We start from the raw sequence: 21,476 nt of genomic DNA, 5'->3' as shown, positions 1-21,476 counted from the left end.
TAAAAAAATTGCCCAATCTACCTTTATAAAGATTTTTTTTAATGTTCTAAGTGAACTGAAAATATTATACAAATCAAGTTCAGTGTTCTTTCCAATTTGGTGCAAGGTTGCTCTGTTTATTCTACTGGAAAAGCATGAGGCCCCTGAAAAATCAGCTGTTGGTTACTAGAATTTTAGTCTATCCTATTTGTTCAGAAAATTCTATTCATTTTAAGAGATATCATGAAATTTTAAGGACTAAATGAATTCAAATTCATTTTTAATTTTCAAAATTACATTTCTAATTACAACTTTAATAAAACATTAAGAATTGCTATACATCTCTAATCAGAAAAGGAAAGAGGGGAACATGAAGTTAGACAAATATATTTTCACAACCTTAAATCATTAGGAATCATGGGAGTGCATTATGTAACAAATTACTTCTTTGAATGTGATATAACTTTTAAAAATGGTAAATGAAAACTTATTCCTTTAATGTTAAATTATAACTTACATTCTAGAAATGTTGGGCAGATTAGCAAATGCATCACTGGGGATGGTTTTCATATGAGTCTCTGTAAATTTCCTATGGAGGAAAACAGCCAGTCAGTTACAGTTTTAATTCAACCGAATTCTGTCACAAAACATTTACTAAGCATAATAATCTATCATCAAGCCGTTGTACATAGAATATTATAAACACTGACCCTAATTACAAAAATATTAATAAAAACCTGGGCAACTTCTTTTGTTATCATCTCTCACCTTGATATCAAGTCAGTTACTAAGACCTATCTTTTCGAATTCTGCAACATTTCCATCATCATTTCATGAGGGATCCCAAGTCATGCTCACTCCACTCCCACCTCAATTCATTCTTTTTTTTTTTTAAACCCTTACCTTCAGTCTTGGAGTCAATATTGTGTATTGGCTCCGAGACAGAAGAGTGGTAAGGGTAGGCAATGGGGGTTAAGTGACTTGCCCAGGGTCACACAGCTGGGAAGTGTCTGAGGTCATATTTGAACCTAGGACCTCCCGTCTCCAGGCCTGACTCTCAATTCACTGAGCTACCCAGCTGCCCCCTTCAATCCATTCTAAAGATTTTTCTTCCTCCTAACCAGTAGCCCTGTGTCCCAGCTCTGTTTCTGCCCCCTTTTATTTTCATCTTCTCTTTTTCAAATGTAGTAGTTGTAGCAATAATAATAATTACTAGCCATTTGTATACTACTTTAAGATTTACAAAATGCTTTACATGTTTTATCATATTTGAGGGGAAAATGTGGATCATATGACTTTGGAAAACTTATGCGGAAATTAGTTATTAAATTAAAAATCTAATAAAGAAAAAAATAAAAATGTTAATATAAACAGTACCCACTACAGAGAATTTCATATAAGGCATCTTTTAAGAGGATATTAATCTTTGAACATTCTCCCTTATCTAAGAATAGCTGTTTTCACACCTATTATTTCATTTGATTCCTAAAGCAAGCAAGGAAAAAGGAAAATAAATTATATGTTATAAAATATTTATAGTAGCTCTTTTTGTGATGGCAAAGAATTGGCATTTGAGGGGATGTCCATCAATTGGGGAATGGCTGAACAAGTTAAGGTATATAGTTGTATTAGACTACTACTGTGCCATAAGAAATGGTAAACAAGATGAACACAAAAAAACCTGGAAAGACTTAAAATGAAGTGATGCAAATTGAAATGAGCAGAACCAGGAGAAAGTTGTACCTAGTAACAACTATGATGTATGATCATCAACTGAAAGTGATTTAACTATTAGCAACAAGGCAAGGATGCAGGACAGCTCAAAGGAGCTCATGATGAAAAAGGATACCCATCACCATGGAAGGAACAGTCCCAATGCAGATTGAAACATACCATTCCACTTTATTTCCTCCCTTAATTTTATTTCTATTAATGTTGTTTCACAACATGATGAACATGGAGATGTGTATTTTGGGATAACATATATACAACCTATATCATATTACCTGCCTTCTTGGGGAGTGGAGGGGTGGGAGTAAGGAAGGGAAAAAATGTAACCTAAAAAAAGGAACTGAGTCTGAATGCTGACCAAAACATACTAAAAGAAAAAAAAAGATTCCATTTGAAAAACCAATTTTTCAACGATCAAATTCAACAAGTATCTACAGGCCTTATATTTATAGATGTACTATATATTATATATATACATATATATAATATTTGTACTATATATACTAATATATATTTATATTATAGATGTGCTATATAGTCTATATTAAATATATACACATGTATGTATATATATGTATAGATAGGTGAGAGGGAGAGAGAGAGAAAATACATATCTATAGGCATTATAGCAGATGATAAAGATACAAAAGTGAAATCAGATTTAATCCTTGTCCTCAAGGAACTTAAAATCTAATAGGGAAGATAAATGTAAGGGTTAAATTAGGAGTTTTGACAAAATAAGAGAGCAGCTTTTAATAACTTATGTTTTAATGAGAATATAGTAGAGTTGTAAATTAATATCCCTTTAAGCCAGAGAAAAGAAAACTTCTAGCAGCTTTTAACAATTTAACAATTTAGTTTAGGAGAAAGAAATATAGGAAAGAGGTAGAGAAAGAAATTGTCTAATACCTAACTAGCTATCCTATAACTACCTATAACTGCCATTAGAGAAAGTCCAGCTGATCACCCTTCAGCTTAGCTCACCAGGCAGAATATATATATATATATCCCAAAGACCAATTAACAACCAGCAACCAACCAACAACTAATCACCAACCCATACCACCAGCAACTAACCAACAACTACCAACTACCAACCACCTCCCAAACCAAAAAAGGTCAAAAAGGCCCTCTCAGTCCTCATGCTGGCCCTTTATAAGTCCTTCTTACCTCACTTTCTGTCTCTCTGGTTTCTACTTCTTTTCACATCTCTATGGTAAAAGGACCTCCAGGTCCCCAGTTAAATTAAAAGAAAGGGATTAAGAATTCCCTTTTAAACAAAATATGGTAAACAAATAATTATAATTTGAAAGAGAAAAATAAAAAGGAGGAATTCCAATTAATTTAAGAAGGAGAGATTACCATGAACTGGGAGGAATCAAGAAAATCTTCATGGATGGAGTAGCTCCTAAATTTGACCTTGAAGGGAAGTCCATTGATAACAATAACAAATTATATTTTTATATAACATTTTTCTATTTACAAAGTGCTTTTCTGATAATAGCCTTCTGATGTGGGTAATATCAGTAGCTATTATTTTCATATTTTAGTTGAGAAAAATGAAGCACACGGAAGTTATACGAATTGCCCTTTGTCACAGAAGTAGTTTGTGGCACAGCACCAACTCAAACCAGATATTCCAATTCCAAGTCTAATGTTCTTTTTAATAGACTGGCAGTCTCCAAATTTTTTGATTGTGTATCTACCTCATACAAAAATTATTGAGCACTCACTACCAATATGTGTAATTATTTATGTATAAACTATGTGATTTATATTTCTATAAATTGCAATGACAGCATGACATAATGGAGAGTCAATATTGGTATTAAAAGACCTGTGTTCAAATTGTAACTCTGACACATCCTATCTCTGTGATACTGGCTAAGTCTGTTTACCTCGTAGTGCATTGGTCAACTCTTAAGACTCTATGCTGGAGAAGAAAATGGTAAGGCACTCCAGTACCTTTGCTAAGAAAACCACAAATGGGGTCATGAAGAGTTGGACATGACTGAAATGAATGAACAACAAATAAAACTCAAATGAAAAATTTGAAAAAAAAAAAAAAGAGAGAGAGAGATTAGAATGAAATCATATTATGAAAATTACTCAGTCTTTTCAGAACTTACCAGTGTCTGTGTCACTATTAGGCTAAAAGCACTTTGAAGAGCCAAGACATAGAGTAAAAGGAGATCTTTGGTGGGAGAGGGGTGTAATAAGGGAGTCTTGACCTATTAATAAATTAAAAGGGTGGTGTGATTGTTTTTGAAACAAGTTTATATTTGGCTATTCTAGGAAGGGTGGGATGTGACCAATGTTCCCACTCTCTGGGATCAAACATTTTCTAGGGTCAGGCCTTGGCTGCTAATTTAGACACCTGACAATACTCCACTTTGCCGGGAAAGCTATATATAATCAGATTTCAGGGTACTCATTTCATTATGAAAATGCCCCCAAAGTGCAATTCTTACTACCTAGACAAAATTTGAGTTTAGTCTCTGCATAATAATGATTAACACAGATGGCCGGAACATAATATCCAAATAAAGAAGGAAAGAGTAGAAGGAGGTGACAAAGTTAGCATGGAATCTGGGACTGAAACTGAAAAGTTTCTTCAACTCTATTTGAGGCTTATAGTTCTAATTATGTTTATACTCCGTCTTCCAAAGTATTTTTTAAAATATATAACTTAGTTTGAGTTTGCCAAAACAAACACACACACACACACACTCATTCACCGCTAACTAGAAATTTTTATACCTGAGGCAAGTGGCAGGGAAGTTGCCCTCAGTTGCTGGTGGGCTTGGGGGGGTGGAGGGGGAGAGGGAAGCGATCCAGAGGCTTTGGGGCACAACCAATATGAAGAACCTGTACCTAATTTCTATGAATCACTCCTTAAATTTGACTTTCGTCTGTATTCTGTCCTCTGGCCCTAGGGGACCACAAAACTTTGTCCTGAAATCTCTCTCTCTCTACATATATTCTCATGGTGGTCTTATCTGTCATAGTTTCAATCTCTTGCCATACAACTTCTAAATCTAGGGCATTGGAGAGCGATGTGTCTGCTGGTGGATACCAAGTCCTTGGAATGCTCTTGGAAATGGGGCTCTCCCTGAAATGACAAGAGAGAAATCTCTCTTCATCAGAGAAGGAAGGGGAGATGGAAGCTCATCACTGGGGAGAAATGAGCAGTGCAATACACTTTGAAGAGGAATTGAGAGATAGACAAAGATAGATACTGAGAAGGAGGGAGATGGAGTGGGGGAAAGAGAGTTCTATTGGATCAAGGCCATAGCTACTATTGCTGTCACCATCACTGCTGCCTCAACCATAGGGGCTAAGTTAAGTAGAAAATGACAATTCAGAAATGACCATTTTGTTAGCAGAAACAATAGTGACACTACATCCATCTCTCTTCTTCTCATCCACACTATTTGTTCCAAAGCTTACCTCGATTTCTTTTTCTTTCTTTTTTTAACCCTTAACTTCTGACTTAGAATCAGTACAGTGTATTGGTTCCAAGGCATAAAAAGAGTAGAAAAGGCTAGCCAATGTGAGTTAAGTGATTTTCTCAGAGTCACACAGCTAGGATGTGTCTGAGGACATATTTGAACTCTCCCATCTCTGGGTTTGGCTTTCAATTTACTGAGCTGTCCCCAGCTCTATTTCTTTAAAGCTATATATTTACATTGCTATTCACCTAATATCTAGGAGCTGGTATTAAATTAAGACCAGGCTTAATTCAAGGCATTAGTGATCTGTACTTTGTTTCCTGAAAGCAATGTAGAAGGAGGCTATGATCAGCTGCTCATCAAGTATAATGGAAGCTCCTTTGCAAATTATTAGAGGGTTTCCTGGGCTGAAGATTCAAAACCAAAGATTTTAAAAAACTGATCAATAGTAGCATAAAGTTTCTTCCCTTAGTGGACTCAAGCAAATCTTCCATTGTTGCATTTCCAATGGCAGTTTTCAAGGAGCCCCATATTCTCCTGAAGGGCAGAATGAAGGCATTGACTGAGGAAAACTCACATCCACAGGGATATCTGAAAGGAGCTGGAAAAGAGTGACTATCCTTAAGATGGTAGCTCCTAGACAAGAGGGTGTAAAAGGGAAAAGCTTTCCTTTTTAGCTAAACAACTCTATTCCTAGCTATTATTTGATATATTTCTATCCCTAATCTCTCTTGAGAACTGGCCCTATGTTGCCAACTTCCTGCTTATCAGATCTACTGGATGTTCCATTGATATCTTACATTTATAGCATGTCCAAAATGAAACTCGTTATTTTTTCCTTTAAATCCATCTTTCTTCCAAACTTTCCTATTTCGGCTAGGAGTACCACCATCTTTCAGGCACCTAGGTTTAGTTTCAGAGTTACTCTCAAGTTTTCCCTTTTCTTTACCCCTAATATCCTTTCACTTGCCAAGTTGTCTTGGTTACCCTCAACCCAGTTTAGCCTGTCTACCTAGATGGTTTTTACCAGGTGTGATGCTATGCACACTACAGTTTCTTGAAGCCACAGGTGAGAGTTGGGTGAAAAGGAAACTAAAGGTGGATGAGTAGCCCCCAAAAGAAATAAGAGTAAACCCTTATGGGACTAGTACTACCTGAAAACTCATATACCCCCCTGCATATTACTTCCCTTCACATACTCTACATTCCTGTCAAACTGGCATATATGCTATTTTCCCAACTACATCTCATAGTGTAGCGGTAAAGTGTAGTCTCATAGCCTTTAAGCTAGGCTTGTTTTCTCTCTTTCTGGGAGTTTGAGCTACTATTTCCTAACCACTCACTATGTCTGCCCCTTGGGTGTGATTTTCTCTTCGGTCACTCCCTCATCTTCATCCCTTGGGCATTACTTGGTTTTCTTCTCTAGCTCATCTTGGAAAGAAAATGGAATGGAAATAACTAGCTTGCTTACTACCTTCTCCCCACCAAAACAGTATACTCATTTGCTAGAATAATCAGATTTACGTATCTTTCCTGTTTGGGGACATTATAAAAGATGGATCAATAATTTTCTTTTGCTCCACTTGAGCCCACTAGGATTCCCCTGGCAAGATTTTGCTAGATATAAAACCTCTCTTTTGAATATATATTGCAATTTACAGGAAAAAATTCTGCTTTCCCTTTAGGATTTTGATATGGGTTTATTATTTAGTATGTATAAATGGAGATTTTGAAACTTGGACTGTATCCCCTATAAGTCCCTTAGTTATTTCCCAAAATTCCCTTTAATTTCTCCTGTGTCTCCATGTTTGCATGGTCACATTATTGTTTTATAATTGGCTGTAACTCCTCTCTCTTCCTCTCTCTTTTGCTCTTGGGAGTGGGCTGGTTAGAACCTTTTTAGTTAGTCTCTTTTGTTAGTTGATTATTAATAAAAATTTATAAATATAATATTTAGTATTTTGCATATTAATGTTAATCTCTACAAGTTGTTTCAGTTGGTTCCAACTATTCTTGGCAAAGATTAGTAGTGGTTTGCCATTTACTTCTCTAGCTCATTTGACAGATGAGGAAACCGAGGCAAACAGGGTTAATTGACTTGCCCAGGATCATACAGCTAGGAAGCATCTAAGGCCAGTAGGTCTTGCTGATTCTGGGCCTGGTACTCTATCCACTATGCATAAATTCAGGATTAGGATGAACTCTTTGAAGGGTCAAAGAATGGAAATACTGGTAGGGATTTCTGTCCTGACCAGTAAATATCAATCTCTGGTACTCTATACTCTAGGCATCCCTGGAATCCCTGGAAAATGCTACATTCATTTTTCATTTATTCTTCCCATGCCTTTGTATAGGCTGTCCTTCATGTCTGGAATGTGTAAAAGGTGGTAAATGAAACTGTTAGGGAGGTTGTGAGACCTCCTATCTAGATGGCGAATGAGTTTGCTTTAATTAAGTTTCAGTGACTCTGTAGCTGGATGTGGTTTGTGTTGAACCAGCTGACAGGCCACTTCACTCAATTCCTTTATGACTGACCAGTGAGGAAGTAGCAGATTCTTCCCCAACTGTCAGTGCTATATGAACTTAGTTCTTTAGATGAACTCAAAATAAATAAACTCTATTATGGATGTTATTTCTGAAGGTAATTTGTTGATCCTAATAACCAAAGATTAATAAGCTCTTGGATAAATTTGGTGATGTAAAGAAGTTTTAACTGACAACTTCCCCTTGGAATCTTCAGTACAGACCAGGTGAGTACAATCTTCTCTCTATTAACTTATTTAATGATGGTAAAAGGTTAAGGAAAGGATAGGTTGAAATATTGAAGAAAGAAAAGAAAGAGGGATTAGGGATAAATCCTAGAACCTTGTCTAACTAATGAAGTTTTTTTAATTTTTATTTAAAAAAAATTTTTTTAATGAAGTTTTCATGAGAAGTTGATTTCCAGAAGCCTGCCAAGAAGACTCGCCTTGACCAAGCCTAAGGCCTGACTCTGATTATTCAATGGCTCAAGCTCAGATTTAAATTGATTTGATTTAACAGAGTTAATCTTCTTGTTGGTGTTTAGCAAATTTGTACATTGTTGATGTTTAAAGCTGGATATTGATAGCAGTGGATGAGCAGTGAGCAGCCTGAGTAACTAATCCTATGAGATATAAGTTAACCTAGCTAAGGGACAATCCTGAGATGCCTTCCCTCCCACCATATCTCCAGATTGAGACCCTGAAGCTAGAAATCTGTCTCCATTTATAGGCTCATCTCAACAGACTTTTTGGTCTCATGCCAATTCATGCCACCCCTGCATTCTGTATTCCAGCTCAATAACTGGCAACTATCCTTGTCCAAAATGGCTTCTTGCAAAAGTATTTACAAATGCTGTCCTTTAGACTTCTTAGTATAAGAGTGAGAGTCCTTAAAAGTCCATAACCTAATTACAGAAATGAGATTGATAGAGATAAAGGGACCACTTAATGTGACCACATGCAAAAAAATCCTTTGAGTGGATTCAACAGGCACCAACATGATAAATTGAACAGTGATCGACCATACTCTGTAGGTGACCTTTAGAAATTAGTCCAGGAAGAAGTAGAAGAGGCACTCAGCTCCTGATGAGATGCATAGATGTTACATAGACAGTAGGGCAGGCCATGAGAAGTCACATGGATGTGGAAAAATGGAAACCCAAGCAAAACGGGTCACAAAGAAAGGGCCAAGAACTCTGCCTGAGACTATATTGGTTGATAGGGCATAAGGAGTGTGAGAACAGTTGCTATTTTGATTAAACTACTTCACCTCCAATATTTGATAAACCCAAAGATCCAAGCTCCTAAGGGCAAGAATTTACCATTCAACACTGCTGGGAAAACTGTGAAGCTGTCTGCCAGAAAGTAGGCATAGACTAACATCTCACATCATATATCAAGATAAGGTTGAAAGAGAAACATGATTTAGATAGAAAGGGCAAAATCATAAGCAAATTAGAGGGGCATGGGGGAAATTTACCTGTCACATCTATGGATAAGGGAAGAGTTTATGACAACACAGGAAATAGAGGACCATAAGAGAAAAATGGATAGTTTTGATTACATTAAATTTTAAAATATTTTTGCACAAACAAAAGCAGTACAGCCAAAATTATAATGAAAATAGGAAAGGAGTGGATTTTTAGCAAATTTCTCTAATAAAGATCTCATTTCTCAAATAAAAGGGAACTGAGCCACATTTATAAAAATAAAAGTAATTACCCAATTGATTAATGGTCAAAGGATATGGGCAGGCGGTTAAGAAGAAAAAGAAATCAAGGCTATTTTAAATAATTAGAGAAATGGAAATTAAGACAACTGAGGCACTACCTTGTTAATTTAAAAAAAAAAACAGAACTATTAAATGGTCAGAAAAACCAAGTCTTTAATCAGGAGAGGGATAGTGTTCAATATTTAGGTCTCCACACAGAGTCAAGTGCCCCCAAACCACAAAAAACTGAAGGATCTGGCACTCTGGCAACAGTATCCCTGGGAGAAATCACCGTGCTAGATGATAGCTCTGAAGCACCATAGAAATTGGGGAATTTATATAGGGGGAGTATACTTAATTGGCTTTACAAATTACTACAAAGATAGGATTATCTGGGAGAGGCTGATGCTTTACAATGGATACAAAAGGGAAAGATCCAGCCTAGGACTGGGCTACCAGGGAAAGGACTTTGATACAGAGGAAGAAATACCAGGACAAAAGAGTACTTAACATTTGATTAGTTCTAGCCCCACCTAACTTGGACCTCCAAATACTTTAAGGTCTATTGTTAGTCTGAAACTGGCAGTCAGAGACTCCCCTTGGGTGTATTCTCAGGGGAAGTGGGGGGGGGGGGGATTTAGGGTTTCCAGATTTCAAGTTGATGACTTCATACCTATCAGATTGTGTTTAATATGATAGAAAAAGGAAATGACAAATGTTGGAAAGGATGTTGGAAAATTGGTACACTAATGCCCTGTGGGTAGAATTGTGAACTGATTCAGTCATTCTGGAGAACAATTTGGAACTAATTACAGCCTAAAGGGCTGTAAAATTGCATATCTTTTGACTCAGCAGTTTCACTACTAGATCTTCATCTGGTAAAAGGGAATTCTTAATCCCTTTCTCTAACTTAACTGTGGGCTGGTATATCTTTACACATCTCCTTGGTAAAAGGACCTCCCAGTCCCCAGTTAAATTAGAGAAAGGGATTAAGAATTTCCTTTTATAATCCCAAGGAGATCAAAGAAAAAGGAGGGGGAAAAACCCAAACAAAAATAATTATTGCAGCTCTTTGGTAGCAAACAATTATAAATTTATGGGATATCTATCAGTAGAGGGAGGGCTGAACAAGCTTTATATGATCATTTGATAGAATACTACTGTACTGTAAGAAATGATGAATGGTTCCAGAAAAACCTGGGAAGACTTATATGAACTAATGCAAAGTGAAATGAGCAGGAGAATATTGTACACAGAAACAAAAATATTGCAGTGATAACCAACTGTGAAAGACTTAGTAATTCTGATAAATATAATTGTCCACGAGAATTCCAAAGGGCATATAATGAAAAATTCTATCCACCCTCAGAGGTAGATGATGTGTTTTGCCCAACTTCACATGTATAATGGATATCATATTATTTGCCTTCTCAAAGGGTAGGGGATGAGCTCAAGGGAGAAAAAGAATTTGGAACTGAAAATTTGAAAAAAAAATCAAAAGTTCCATGATTTCCAAAGTGAAGTAAACTAATCTGATTAACCAACCTGAAGAACAAATTGGGTGGTTGGCCTGGCAACCATAAGACAATATTAATTTGGGTGTACTTAATAGAAAAGAATGGGAGGGGGCAAACGGGGAGGAACAGCCTTAACAAAGAGAGAAGTAAACTAAGTGTTTTGCCCATGTGCAGTCTTTCTCTAGGAGCTCAGAACTATAAAGATAAGAGAATTGCAAATTATTCAATATACTTTCTGAGAGCAAAAGAGGGTTTTTTTTTGTTGTTTTTTCACCAAGAGACCCATTTAGATAATGCATCAACAGTAGGTTTGGGGGAGCCCCCAAAAGTAGATGAAAAACCATGCACATCTCCCCACTACTCTGATACAATTACCATCTGGTGGAGTAACATGGAACACGATTTCTCTCTCTCCTCTCCCTCACACTCTGTAGGAGCTTAGGGCATCTTTCTGTTCCACTCTCAGGGAGCTCAGATTGAGAGGGGAAAATGCTGAGAGTTCCAGGAGCTAAGAGTTTAATGCAGAGTGCCCCCAGATAATGACTGGATGCTCCCTCCTTTTCCTTTTACTCCCCGGAGATCCCGGAAGAAGGCACATCAGTTCTATGAGTCTTCTGGTCCCGTTTCCCCACTTCTTTCTGGCTGCAGTAGAATCTTTACGAGTCATCCTGGTTTAAGGTTTTAAAGATTAGGAGCCATCACCACAACCCTCTTTCCTTCTTCCTTCCCTCCTCCCTCGCACCCCCCCCCCCCCATTCAGGCCCCCCAGTTTGAGATTAAACAAAGCTTGATCACATTTAGCAGGAAGGATTCTTAACTAAAAATTCCCTAGATCCTAGTGGAGGAAAAGTAGCAGTTGGCATCTGGTACCAATATCAGACTGTGGTTAGCAAACTGAGTTGGCTGCAGAAGCAGGGAATGATGACTGGACTACCCTTTTGTCATCTCTCACGTAGTGGGTTACAATAGTGAACCCCTGGGTTCGGGAAGGATGCCTTTTGCAAGAAAGCAAAACTCCAAAATTAGCTTAAAAGTAAAAAAAGAAATTTGTTAATTTGGAAAGTAATGTTGAGAATGGTCAGGAAAATAGCAAGGTGGGGTAGCATGGTGGAACAGCTAGATGGGGAGTTGTTCCTTGGTGGGGGAAAGCTGTCTCCCCCAGTTACAGTGTGAGTGGAACAACCCTAAGGGTTGTTCCCCAAATGTTTCAGTTCAGGGCTTTTTATACTCTTTACAACAGTGAGTCTAGTGTGGTAACCACTTAGGCATTTAGTGGGGGTTTTGGTCTGCCTGAAGACATAGGGGGGTGGCCCTCATAGTTCAGAGGACTGATGGATGTCTGAGATACAACCTGATGACATCAAGGTGTAGCCTGGAGGTTCATCTCCATATTCATTTCAAACTAAGACTAATCTCAGGGCCTAACTGAGATAAGTTCTTGGCTTAGAGTCACTAGGACAGAAAGGAGCAAGGGAATTTCCCTGTTTATAGTTTGCCTGAGTTAAGGAGTACAGAGTCCATGGCATCTCTGTACAATGCCCATGTCATGGGGAGCCTTAGGTTTTGTCTTGAGCCCTCTAAATTTGGGGTCCTCCAACTAGTTTAGTATTCTTGAAATTTGGCATCCCCTAGGTAAAAGTTTCTATTGTGCCCTGGTCATAGATCTCTGTCAATCTGCCTCTGTCTCTCTGACACACACACACACACACACACACACACACACACACACACACACACACACACACCTATAAACACAAACATAGTATTTTAAGGTAGAAGACAAATCATTCCCCTAATGGATTAGTTAGCATAGGATTTGGCAAAAATACTTCTAAAAACAACAGATGAGAAATGATGGAATCTCTCTTCATTCCAATAAACAAGATGTCCTTAGAAGCAAATTTCTTGTCAACCAAAAGAAGATAAACCAAATCCCCCAAAATCTAGTAGACTCTGAGACAGCAGCTGTTTGAACAATTCCACCATTTGAATAACACATCCTGAACAAAAGAGAAAGAGGAAATGCCAAGGGTCCTCATCTAAGCTTATTTGTTGAATGAAACTAATTAGCATCATGCTTATTATGATGCAGCTGGGGACAGCTGAATAATTCCAATAATGTTAAGGAAATTAACTGTTTGAATAGCTTCTGACTTTATAGACTACATTTTGGCAGTTAGCATTCTTTCCTTAGGTTTACTAAATTTCAGGTAATAAGGAACAGAAATCAGGGATTGAGGGAAAGGATTTTCATTTAAGCTCAATTTTTATAAATTGACTGTTGACACAAATCTTTTGAGAATCATTTAACACCCCCCCTTTTTTTTGTTCAGAGTAGATCTGGCTCATAAAAAATATTCCCTGCTGGACCTAGAGTTGGGGAGACTTATCTTTCTGAGTTCAAATCTGGCCTTAGACAATAGCTATGTAGGTTACCCTAGGCAAGTCAATTAATCCTGTTTGCCTCAGTTTCCTCATCTGCAAAATGAGCTGGAGAGGGAAATGGCAAATCACTCTAGAATATTTGCCAAGAAAAGCCCAAATGGGTTCACAAAGAATTGGACATGGCAGAAAAATGACTGAACAAGTCATGGAGGATAGGAGTGGAATTCAGGAAGGATTTCTTTTCCTAGCTTAAATTTATTAATATATAAAATTTCTGACAGGGACAAGATTTAACCAAATAATTAATATCCTATTTATTTATACAATTTTTCCTCTTGAAAGAACGCTAGATTTGGAGTCAGAATTTAGGGTTTAATCTTGGCTATGTCACTTCTTCCTGTATTGTTATTGTTATTATTTGGTCATTTCAGTCATGTTCAATTTTTTGTGAACCCATTTGGACTTTTCTTGGCAAAAATCCTTGGAGACATTTGCCATTTCTTTTTTCTAGCTCATTTTATAGATGAAGAACTTGCTCAGGGTCACACAGCTAGTATGTGTCTGAGGCCAGATCTGAACTCAGTAAGTTTTCTCGACTCGAAGTCTGGCATTCTATCCACTGTGCCACCTAGATGCCCTACTTATTCTTCCTTAAATCACTGAATCTCCTTGAACCTTGCTTTCTTCATCTGTAAAAGAAGGGAGTTTGATTAGATGGATGGGAGAGAATTTGGAGCTCAAAATTCAAAAAAAGAAGAGAATGTTAAAACAAACAACTTTTTTTGGGGGGGGAAAGAAACTAATAGGAAGTTCAGAAAAGGAGAAAGCTTGATAGGAAATATAAATGAGTTTTGTTTTGGAAATGTTGAGTCTGAGATGCCTACAGGATATCTAATACAAAATGTTTAAGAGGCAGTTGGTGATGGAAGTCTAGAACTCAGGAGAAAGGGTAGGGATGGATAAATAGAAATCTGAGTCATCTGTATAGAGATGGTACTTGAATCCATAGGAATCGATGAGCTCATGAAGTTTAGTTTAGAGGGAGAAATGAAAAGTTCTCAAGCCAAAGCCTTAGGGGACACTAAACATTAATTGAAATGAGTTAGAGAAAGATCCAGAAGTTGGTACAGTGGATAGGGTACTAGATCTGGTGTTAGAAAGACCTGTGAAATGATTTTTAGCTATTATTTTTTCTGACTACAATTCCTTTTAATCAAGAACAAGGAGAAAGGATTTGATTTACAGTCAAACTGTTTTATTTGGGTCCTGTTGAGGAAATCGATTTAATTCTCAAATGTCTGTATTTGGAAGACATAATACAGAAATAAAGAGTCTACTTACATAACTTTGCTGATTGGTTTGTGGATTTCTCAGATGGGAGAATAGAATCTTTTTTGTTCTACAGTGCTAACAGAAGTGGGAAGGGGGATCTGGTTACCATGAGGAAAGTCAGCAAATAGGGGTTTAATGTTCCAATAAGAATAAATAGAGCAAATTGTTATTAGCACACTTCATTTTCCCCCCAAGCGTCTTGTATGGGTGCCGTTTCATTCTGCTGAATCTATATTAAATCATACTTTCCCCAATATCATTGTCTAGAAAATAGGTCCTTTACAGAATTTCTGGAATCTCCAACATGCTGGACTTTTGTCTTAAATCATGGCTTCAGTTTGGAACTTGACATTATGAGCATCCTGGATTGAAAAAGCTTAGTTAAAATTATTTGCCACTGCTTATTTATTACCTTTGGACAGCTCAGAAATATATATTCTATCATTTGTTGTTATTGTTTGTTCTTTGTCTTGAGGTGGACCAATGATATCATGGAGTGATATCTTGACTTATAAGTGAATTAGATTTAAGTGAGGTAGAGTTGTGCAAAGTCATCAGCCTCACTTTCTTTTCCAGAGTCATCAAAGTCCAACAGCAGGACAAAAGTCAGCATGACTGGCAATGGCGCAGGATGCACTGTTCTTGGCATCTTCAATCTCTGATCAATCTCTGATCAATCTCTAAGCACTCCGTAACACCTGCTTCAGTTACTTTCATGGCTATTGGAACAAATCGTTCTCATCAGCCCATTCTGCTGGAGGAAGTCTGCACATGCTTGGGGTTGATATCCCCCTAACTCACTGATAGGTCTGAGATTTATTGGTTACCCTCAACCTGACTTAGTCTCATAAAGTTTACCAGAATGTCTCCATTGCTCATGCTAAACCTCCTGTCCCTCAGACTCACTACATTTCATAGTCCTTCCTACTTCATAGAATCAGCTTTCATGGATTTCCTTTGGTTTTTTAATATTTTTCAATGATCCTACAAGAATTTGAGAAGCTGTCATGTATAATTCCCTCAATAAGCCACTGATCAAGGGATGTGGGAAGACAGGGAAGCATAAGATATTGTTCCTGCCCACAAAGCACATACTGTTTACTTAGGGATACAATTTATATTCATAAAATGTCATATATAAATAACACCTCCCTGATCCAGGAACCTCTCACCTGGATTATTTATAATTGTTTCCTAACTGATCTTTCTGATTGCATACTGTCCCCTATCTACTCTACCTTTTGTGATAATTCCAGATTAAATTCTTTTAAAATATAGCTCTTATCACATAATTCCTCTACTTAAAATGCTGGTACAATGGATGCTGGACCCCTTGGTTCTGCCCCTTCATACATGTGCTATGTTATGATTAAAATCATCTCAAGAGACTGATTTCAGGGTAAGAACACAGTTCATTGATAATATCAGGTTTATTGGTTAATCCAGTGTCTTAAGCAATAAAGCAATAAATATGTCTTCATGGCTCCCAGAGGACCAGAGACAACTAAAGTTGGGTCAGGCTATTCAAGGCAAGTTTTGACAAATAAGTTCAACAGAGCTTTTTAATCAATCCAATATGATTCAGTCATATCATGATATCAGTTTTCAAACTAGAACTACATATGCCTACATGCATATTTTATTGCCCCAATTAAGCTGAAATTTCCTTGTGGACGAGATGAAGCATTATATAGGTTTGGACTCCTATAAAAGCAAATGTTCCTTGAGAGAAAGTACTGTGAGTGTTTAATAAATGTTTTTTCACTCATTCATTAATACAAAGTTTTTGCATACCAAAATCATTAATTGATTATCTAACCACATAAACCAGTTTTATAGAGCTACAAAATATTTATTTGGGCATAAAGATGTCAGTGTAGGCTAAGGAAGATTCAAGCCGACTAAAAAAAAAAAGATTTCGATTATTTGGTTTGGGAAGATACTTTGCTAGATAATGTAAAGCATGCAAAAAAGAAAAGTAGCTTTCCTTGATATTTAAAATATATTAACATACTTATATTAAGGTTTTGCAAGTACTTACTTACACATATCTCATTTGATCCTCAAAATATCCATATGAGATTGGAGCTATTATGATCACTATGTTATAGATGAGAAAAACAAGCAATAATATTCATACCCTACATACAATGCCTACAGTTTGTTTAGCCATTCCTTAAATGATGGAAATCTATTTTGTTTCCAGTTCTTTGATACTACACAAAATGCTCTTACGAATTTTTCAGTATATACATGACCTTGGTTTCTCTTTTTTACTTCCTTAGGGTTAAGAGTGATCTTAGGGGACAAAAAGTATGCATATTTTAATTACTTCTTTAGCATAATCCTAAAATGATTTCCAGAATAGTTGAATCAATTCAAAGATAAAAAATATGAATGTGTCTATCTTTTTGCAGCCCCTCCAACACTATCAATCACTAAATATTAATTAGTGCCTACTATGGCATCTAGGTGGTACAGTATGTAGAGTGAATGCCTGCGGTATGGAAAACTCATCTTCCTTAGTTCAAAACTGGACTCTGATTCTTATTAGTTGTGTGACCTTTGGCAAGTCACTTAATCCTATCTGCCTCAGTTTCCTCATTTGTAAAATGAGCTGGAGAAGGAAATGGCAAATCACTCCAATATCTTTGCCAAGAAAACCCCAAATGGAGTCATGAAGAGTTGGACATGACTGAAAAATTACTTTACAGCTGTGCTATGTGCCAGGCAAGATGCTAAACCTTAGGGATAGAAGAAGAGGCAAAAAACAGTACCTGCCCTCAAGGAGTTTACAATTTAATGGGAGAGACAGAATACAAATGCAAATATTTATTAAAAAAAAAAAGCAAGCTATATACCGACTAAATAGGAAACAATTAAAAGAGGGAAGGCACTGAAATTAAGAGGGATTAAGGAATGCTTCCAGTTGAAAATGAGATTTTAGTTAAGACTTAAAGGAACCCAGGGAGATGAGTAGTAGGAGTTGAGGACAGAGAGCATTTCAGGCATGAGGTACAGCCAGAGAGAATTCCCGGACCTGAGAGATCTATATTTCCAGCCATATTCTCTCTCCTGAGCTATATAGTCACACATTTCCAAATGCCTCTTGGTCTTGAACTGAACATCCTGTAGGCATTCTCATTTTATCTTGAAACCTCTCTCCTATCCTGAGTTTCTGTATTAGTGTCAATGTCTCCACCACTTTCCTAATCATTCAAACCTGAAACAGTATAATCCTTGACCCTTCATTCTCACTCACACCATACATCCAATCTGTTGAGAAATCCCATCATTCCAACCTTCAGAGTATCTCTTGAATATGATCCCTTCTCTCTGCTCACATTGCTACAACCTTAATTCAGTCTTACCAACTCTCTCCTGTACTATTACAGTAGCCTGTTATTACAATAGCTTCCTTTCAGTTGCAAAAGTGATTTTCTTAAAGTGTATGAGATAGACAGATAGACAGACATTGATCCTGCTCCATCTTCACTATATCAGCTATTTTCTTCTCTCCATTTCCTTGCTCCTTTGTCCTATCTGGATATATCTTACCAAACTTTGAATGATTCACATACAAGTATATTAATTGGGTCCATTACATATATATGTTACCCCATCTCAACTGTGTTCTCACACCAGGAAGACAACTCTATTCCTTCCTAATTATTTCTCCATTCGACTTATGATTGGTCATTCAATTTGAAACCTTCCTCAAGTCTCTCATATTTCTTTACTCTCTAAACTGAGGAGTTCACTCATACTTTATTTACCAAGAAAACCAAGACAATTAGTCATGTATTCCCACTTTTTGAATTCTCCTCATTTCACAATATTTTAACATTAAAACTCATAATTTCCTCCTTTATTCCACTCCATCCTGATGAGGTGGTCTTTCTCTTCAACAAAGCCAACTTATCCATGATAATTTTCCTTCTCTCCTATCTTTTCTAGTGGATTAGCCCTACTATCATTCCCCTCTATATTTCTAATCTTCAATTTCTCTCTCTCTCTACCAGTTCCTTATAAATAGGTTCAAGTTCAAAAAAATCATTAGTAAGTCATACTATTCTTGCTATTATCCTTTATATCTTTGCCTTTCTTAGCAAAACTCCTTGAAAAGAATACAAATCTTTATGGGTAGCCACTTAACCTCCTACTGCCCCCAAATAATTCTTTAACACCACAAAATTTCAAATAAGTTGACAATCTTCATGGGACGGAGAAAGTTTCCATTGCAGGATTTATCCACATTGATGAAATCATACATTTAAATGAATTTTTCTCCTCCCCTCCAAAATGGCATAGAAGGGATAGGAGTTGGATCAATAGTCTCAGGGTATAGGAAATTCCCCCTAGAAAACGAGGTTGGAATTTTCTCTATAATATATACTCCTGGGGGCAGCTGGGTAGCTCAGTGGAGTGAGAGTCAGGCCTAGAGACAGGAGGTCCTAGGTTCAAACCGGGCCTCAGATACTTCCCAGCTGTGTGACCCTGGGCAGGTCACTTGACCCCCATTGCCCACCCTTACCACTCTTCCACCTATGAGACAATACACCGAAGTTAAGGGTCTTAAAAAAAAAAAAGAATATAATATATACTCCTTGGGAGTTTCTTAAGGCACTGAGAGGAAAAATGATTGTCACAGTCTCATGTAGACCATCACCTAACCACTGGCCTAACTGCTGATGCTAGACACTCATAGGTGAGATTTGAGACTCACATCCTCCTAGCTTCAAAGCCAGTTCTATCTGGTTTCAGTCAAAAAAGATAAATTAAACTACAGTTCATTTCTCTGAAGTCTTTCAGATGCTGTAAGCTTAAGTCATGTTTCCCTGTCATTCCCCCCCCCCCCCCAACTAACAAAGTGTACTTTAACATCCAGAGTTCAATGATTTTAACTCTTTTGCAATAATTGTTGAATCTAGTTGAAAACATTCAACAAACCTTTTTAGTGTGTGAAATGTGAAACTTGACTGGCAACAAAAACACAAAGGAGTATATGTGCATGTCAGTGAAGTCTTGTATTTCAAAAGAGAACCACTAATATTTCCCACAAATTTGCAGACATTTTCTCCATATAAATGACTTCAATTTCAAACATAATTTGATAGTGCTATTTAGCATGTATGTTCATTATATTCAGTGAACTGAAAATAGATCTAGAAATTGCAGTTATTGCTGTACAGTACAAATGTGTAATCAGTACAAATGTGTCCCTATTAAAAAAAAAGTGCCTTTTTTTGCCCCTCACATGTGAAAATATAGTGAGAAAAGTTGCAAACCAGGATAGTGGATGAAGGTCTGAAATCCAGTTGAGGAAGTGCAAAACTAAATTGTGGGACAGAAAGAACTTCAGTTTTAAAGTCAGCAGATCTCAGAGTTGAAGCTTGACCCTATGTGACTGCAGACAAATCAATTATTCCATCTTTCTGAGATTCAGTTTATTTTATCTGCAACATAAGTATAGACTATTTGATCTCCCTTCTAGCTTTAAATTCTGTGATCAGATGGGTCAACTAATAGATGGGTTAACCAATCCCGACAAATTAGAATCCTAATATTCTGAGATAAATTAACATTTCCCCAGAGCTAATTAAATGAATCTTTTTCAGACGTAGTTACACTATTCCTCAGATGAAAGCCATCTAGTCTAGTGTGGGTCCCATACTTTAAATCTTTCTAGTTTGAGAGGAATTGACAGAGCTCAGGTTACACTGTCATAGCCCTTGAGAATTCAGGATCACTTTTCCTTTCTCCCTGATCACACTGGGAAATAAAACTTAGTGGGATTGCTGGGTCAAAAGGCATACAACATTTTATGGGCATAATTCTTTGGGCATAATTCCAGATTGCTCTCCAAATAGTTGGATCAATTCACAGTTCTACCAACAGTGTATTAGTATCCCCATTTTTCTACATTTCCTCCAACATTTGTCATTTTGCCCTTTTATCATTTTAGCCAGTCTGATAGATGTGAAATGATATATCAGAATTCTGATATATCATTTCACTAATTTATTTATTATAAATTCAACAACAACAATAATAATTATAAATTATAAAATAAAAATAATTATAATTATAAATTAATTATTATACTTATAATTAATTTATAATAAATAATCAAAGAACTGGAAAGGACCTTAAAGGTGAGCAACTACAAAGGCTACACAGGGTTAAGAGTAGATTCTTAGTTTTGAAAGAGCAGAATAAATTACTTTTCTTCATTCTAGCCTTGTAAAAATTGTTTTTCAAAAAACTCCCCACTCATTTGTTGAAATCAGTATGGACAATTCTAAGGCTCTAGTCCGAGACCAGTAGATTTAGGAAGACCAGTTGATGCTCAGTGGACTAAAAAGTAAATGGAGTTTTTTGCTTTTCTTCTTCCCCAGGAGGTGNATATAATTGATATAAAACATATAAAAATAATAAAAATATTATTTATTGGTTACTTGTAAAAATCCTTTATAATTTTTGCTAATTATAATTTGTATTATTATGGGAAAGAAAATGTACCTATATTTCTCCTTTGAAGTCTCTATTATAGATAATATGCTCTATATTATATGTATACTCTATATTTATGCATATAGAGACAATATGGCAAAGTGGGTGCAAAACCAACTTCAGAGACAAGAAATCCTGGGCTTACATCCCTCCTCTGACAAACATTGATTTGAACTCTGAGTATAAACCCTTGATTTCCCTAAGCAACTAAGATTAAAAAATTACTCAGAAGGTACCAAGTTGCATTGATAGAGGGAGTTTCCCAATTTGGGAATTCCTTCTGCCTTTAAAATTACAGGTCTTATCAGCAAAAACACAAAATAAACAAATAAAA

At 36.6% G+C, this 21,476-nt stretch overlaps 1 protein-coding gene across 1 annotated transcript in view; it reads right to left on the bottom strand.

Moving 5' to 3' along the window:
• The window catches only part of TSHR (thyroid stimulating hormone receptor), a 161,872-nt gene that overhangs the window by 95,985 nt on the left and 44,411 nt on the right, over positions 1-21,476 (bottom strand). The window contains exon 3 of the mRNA XM_044662117.1: positions 497-568. Coding sequence (XP_044518052.1) covers positions 497-568 — 72 coding nt within the window. The remainder of the gene's footprint in view (positions 1-496; positions 569-21,476) is intronic.

The sequence above is a fragment of the Gracilinanus agilis genome, chromosome 2 (genome assembly GCF_016433145.1).
Source record: "Gracilinanus agilis isolate LMUSP501 chromosome 2, AgileGrace, whole genome shotgun sequence".
Taxonomy (NCBI): domain Eukaryota; kingdom Metazoa; phylum Chordata; class Mammalia; order Didelphimorphia; family Didelphidae; genus Gracilinanus; species Gracilinanus agilis.
This window is presented reverse-complemented; position numbering and strand designations above follow the sequence as displayed.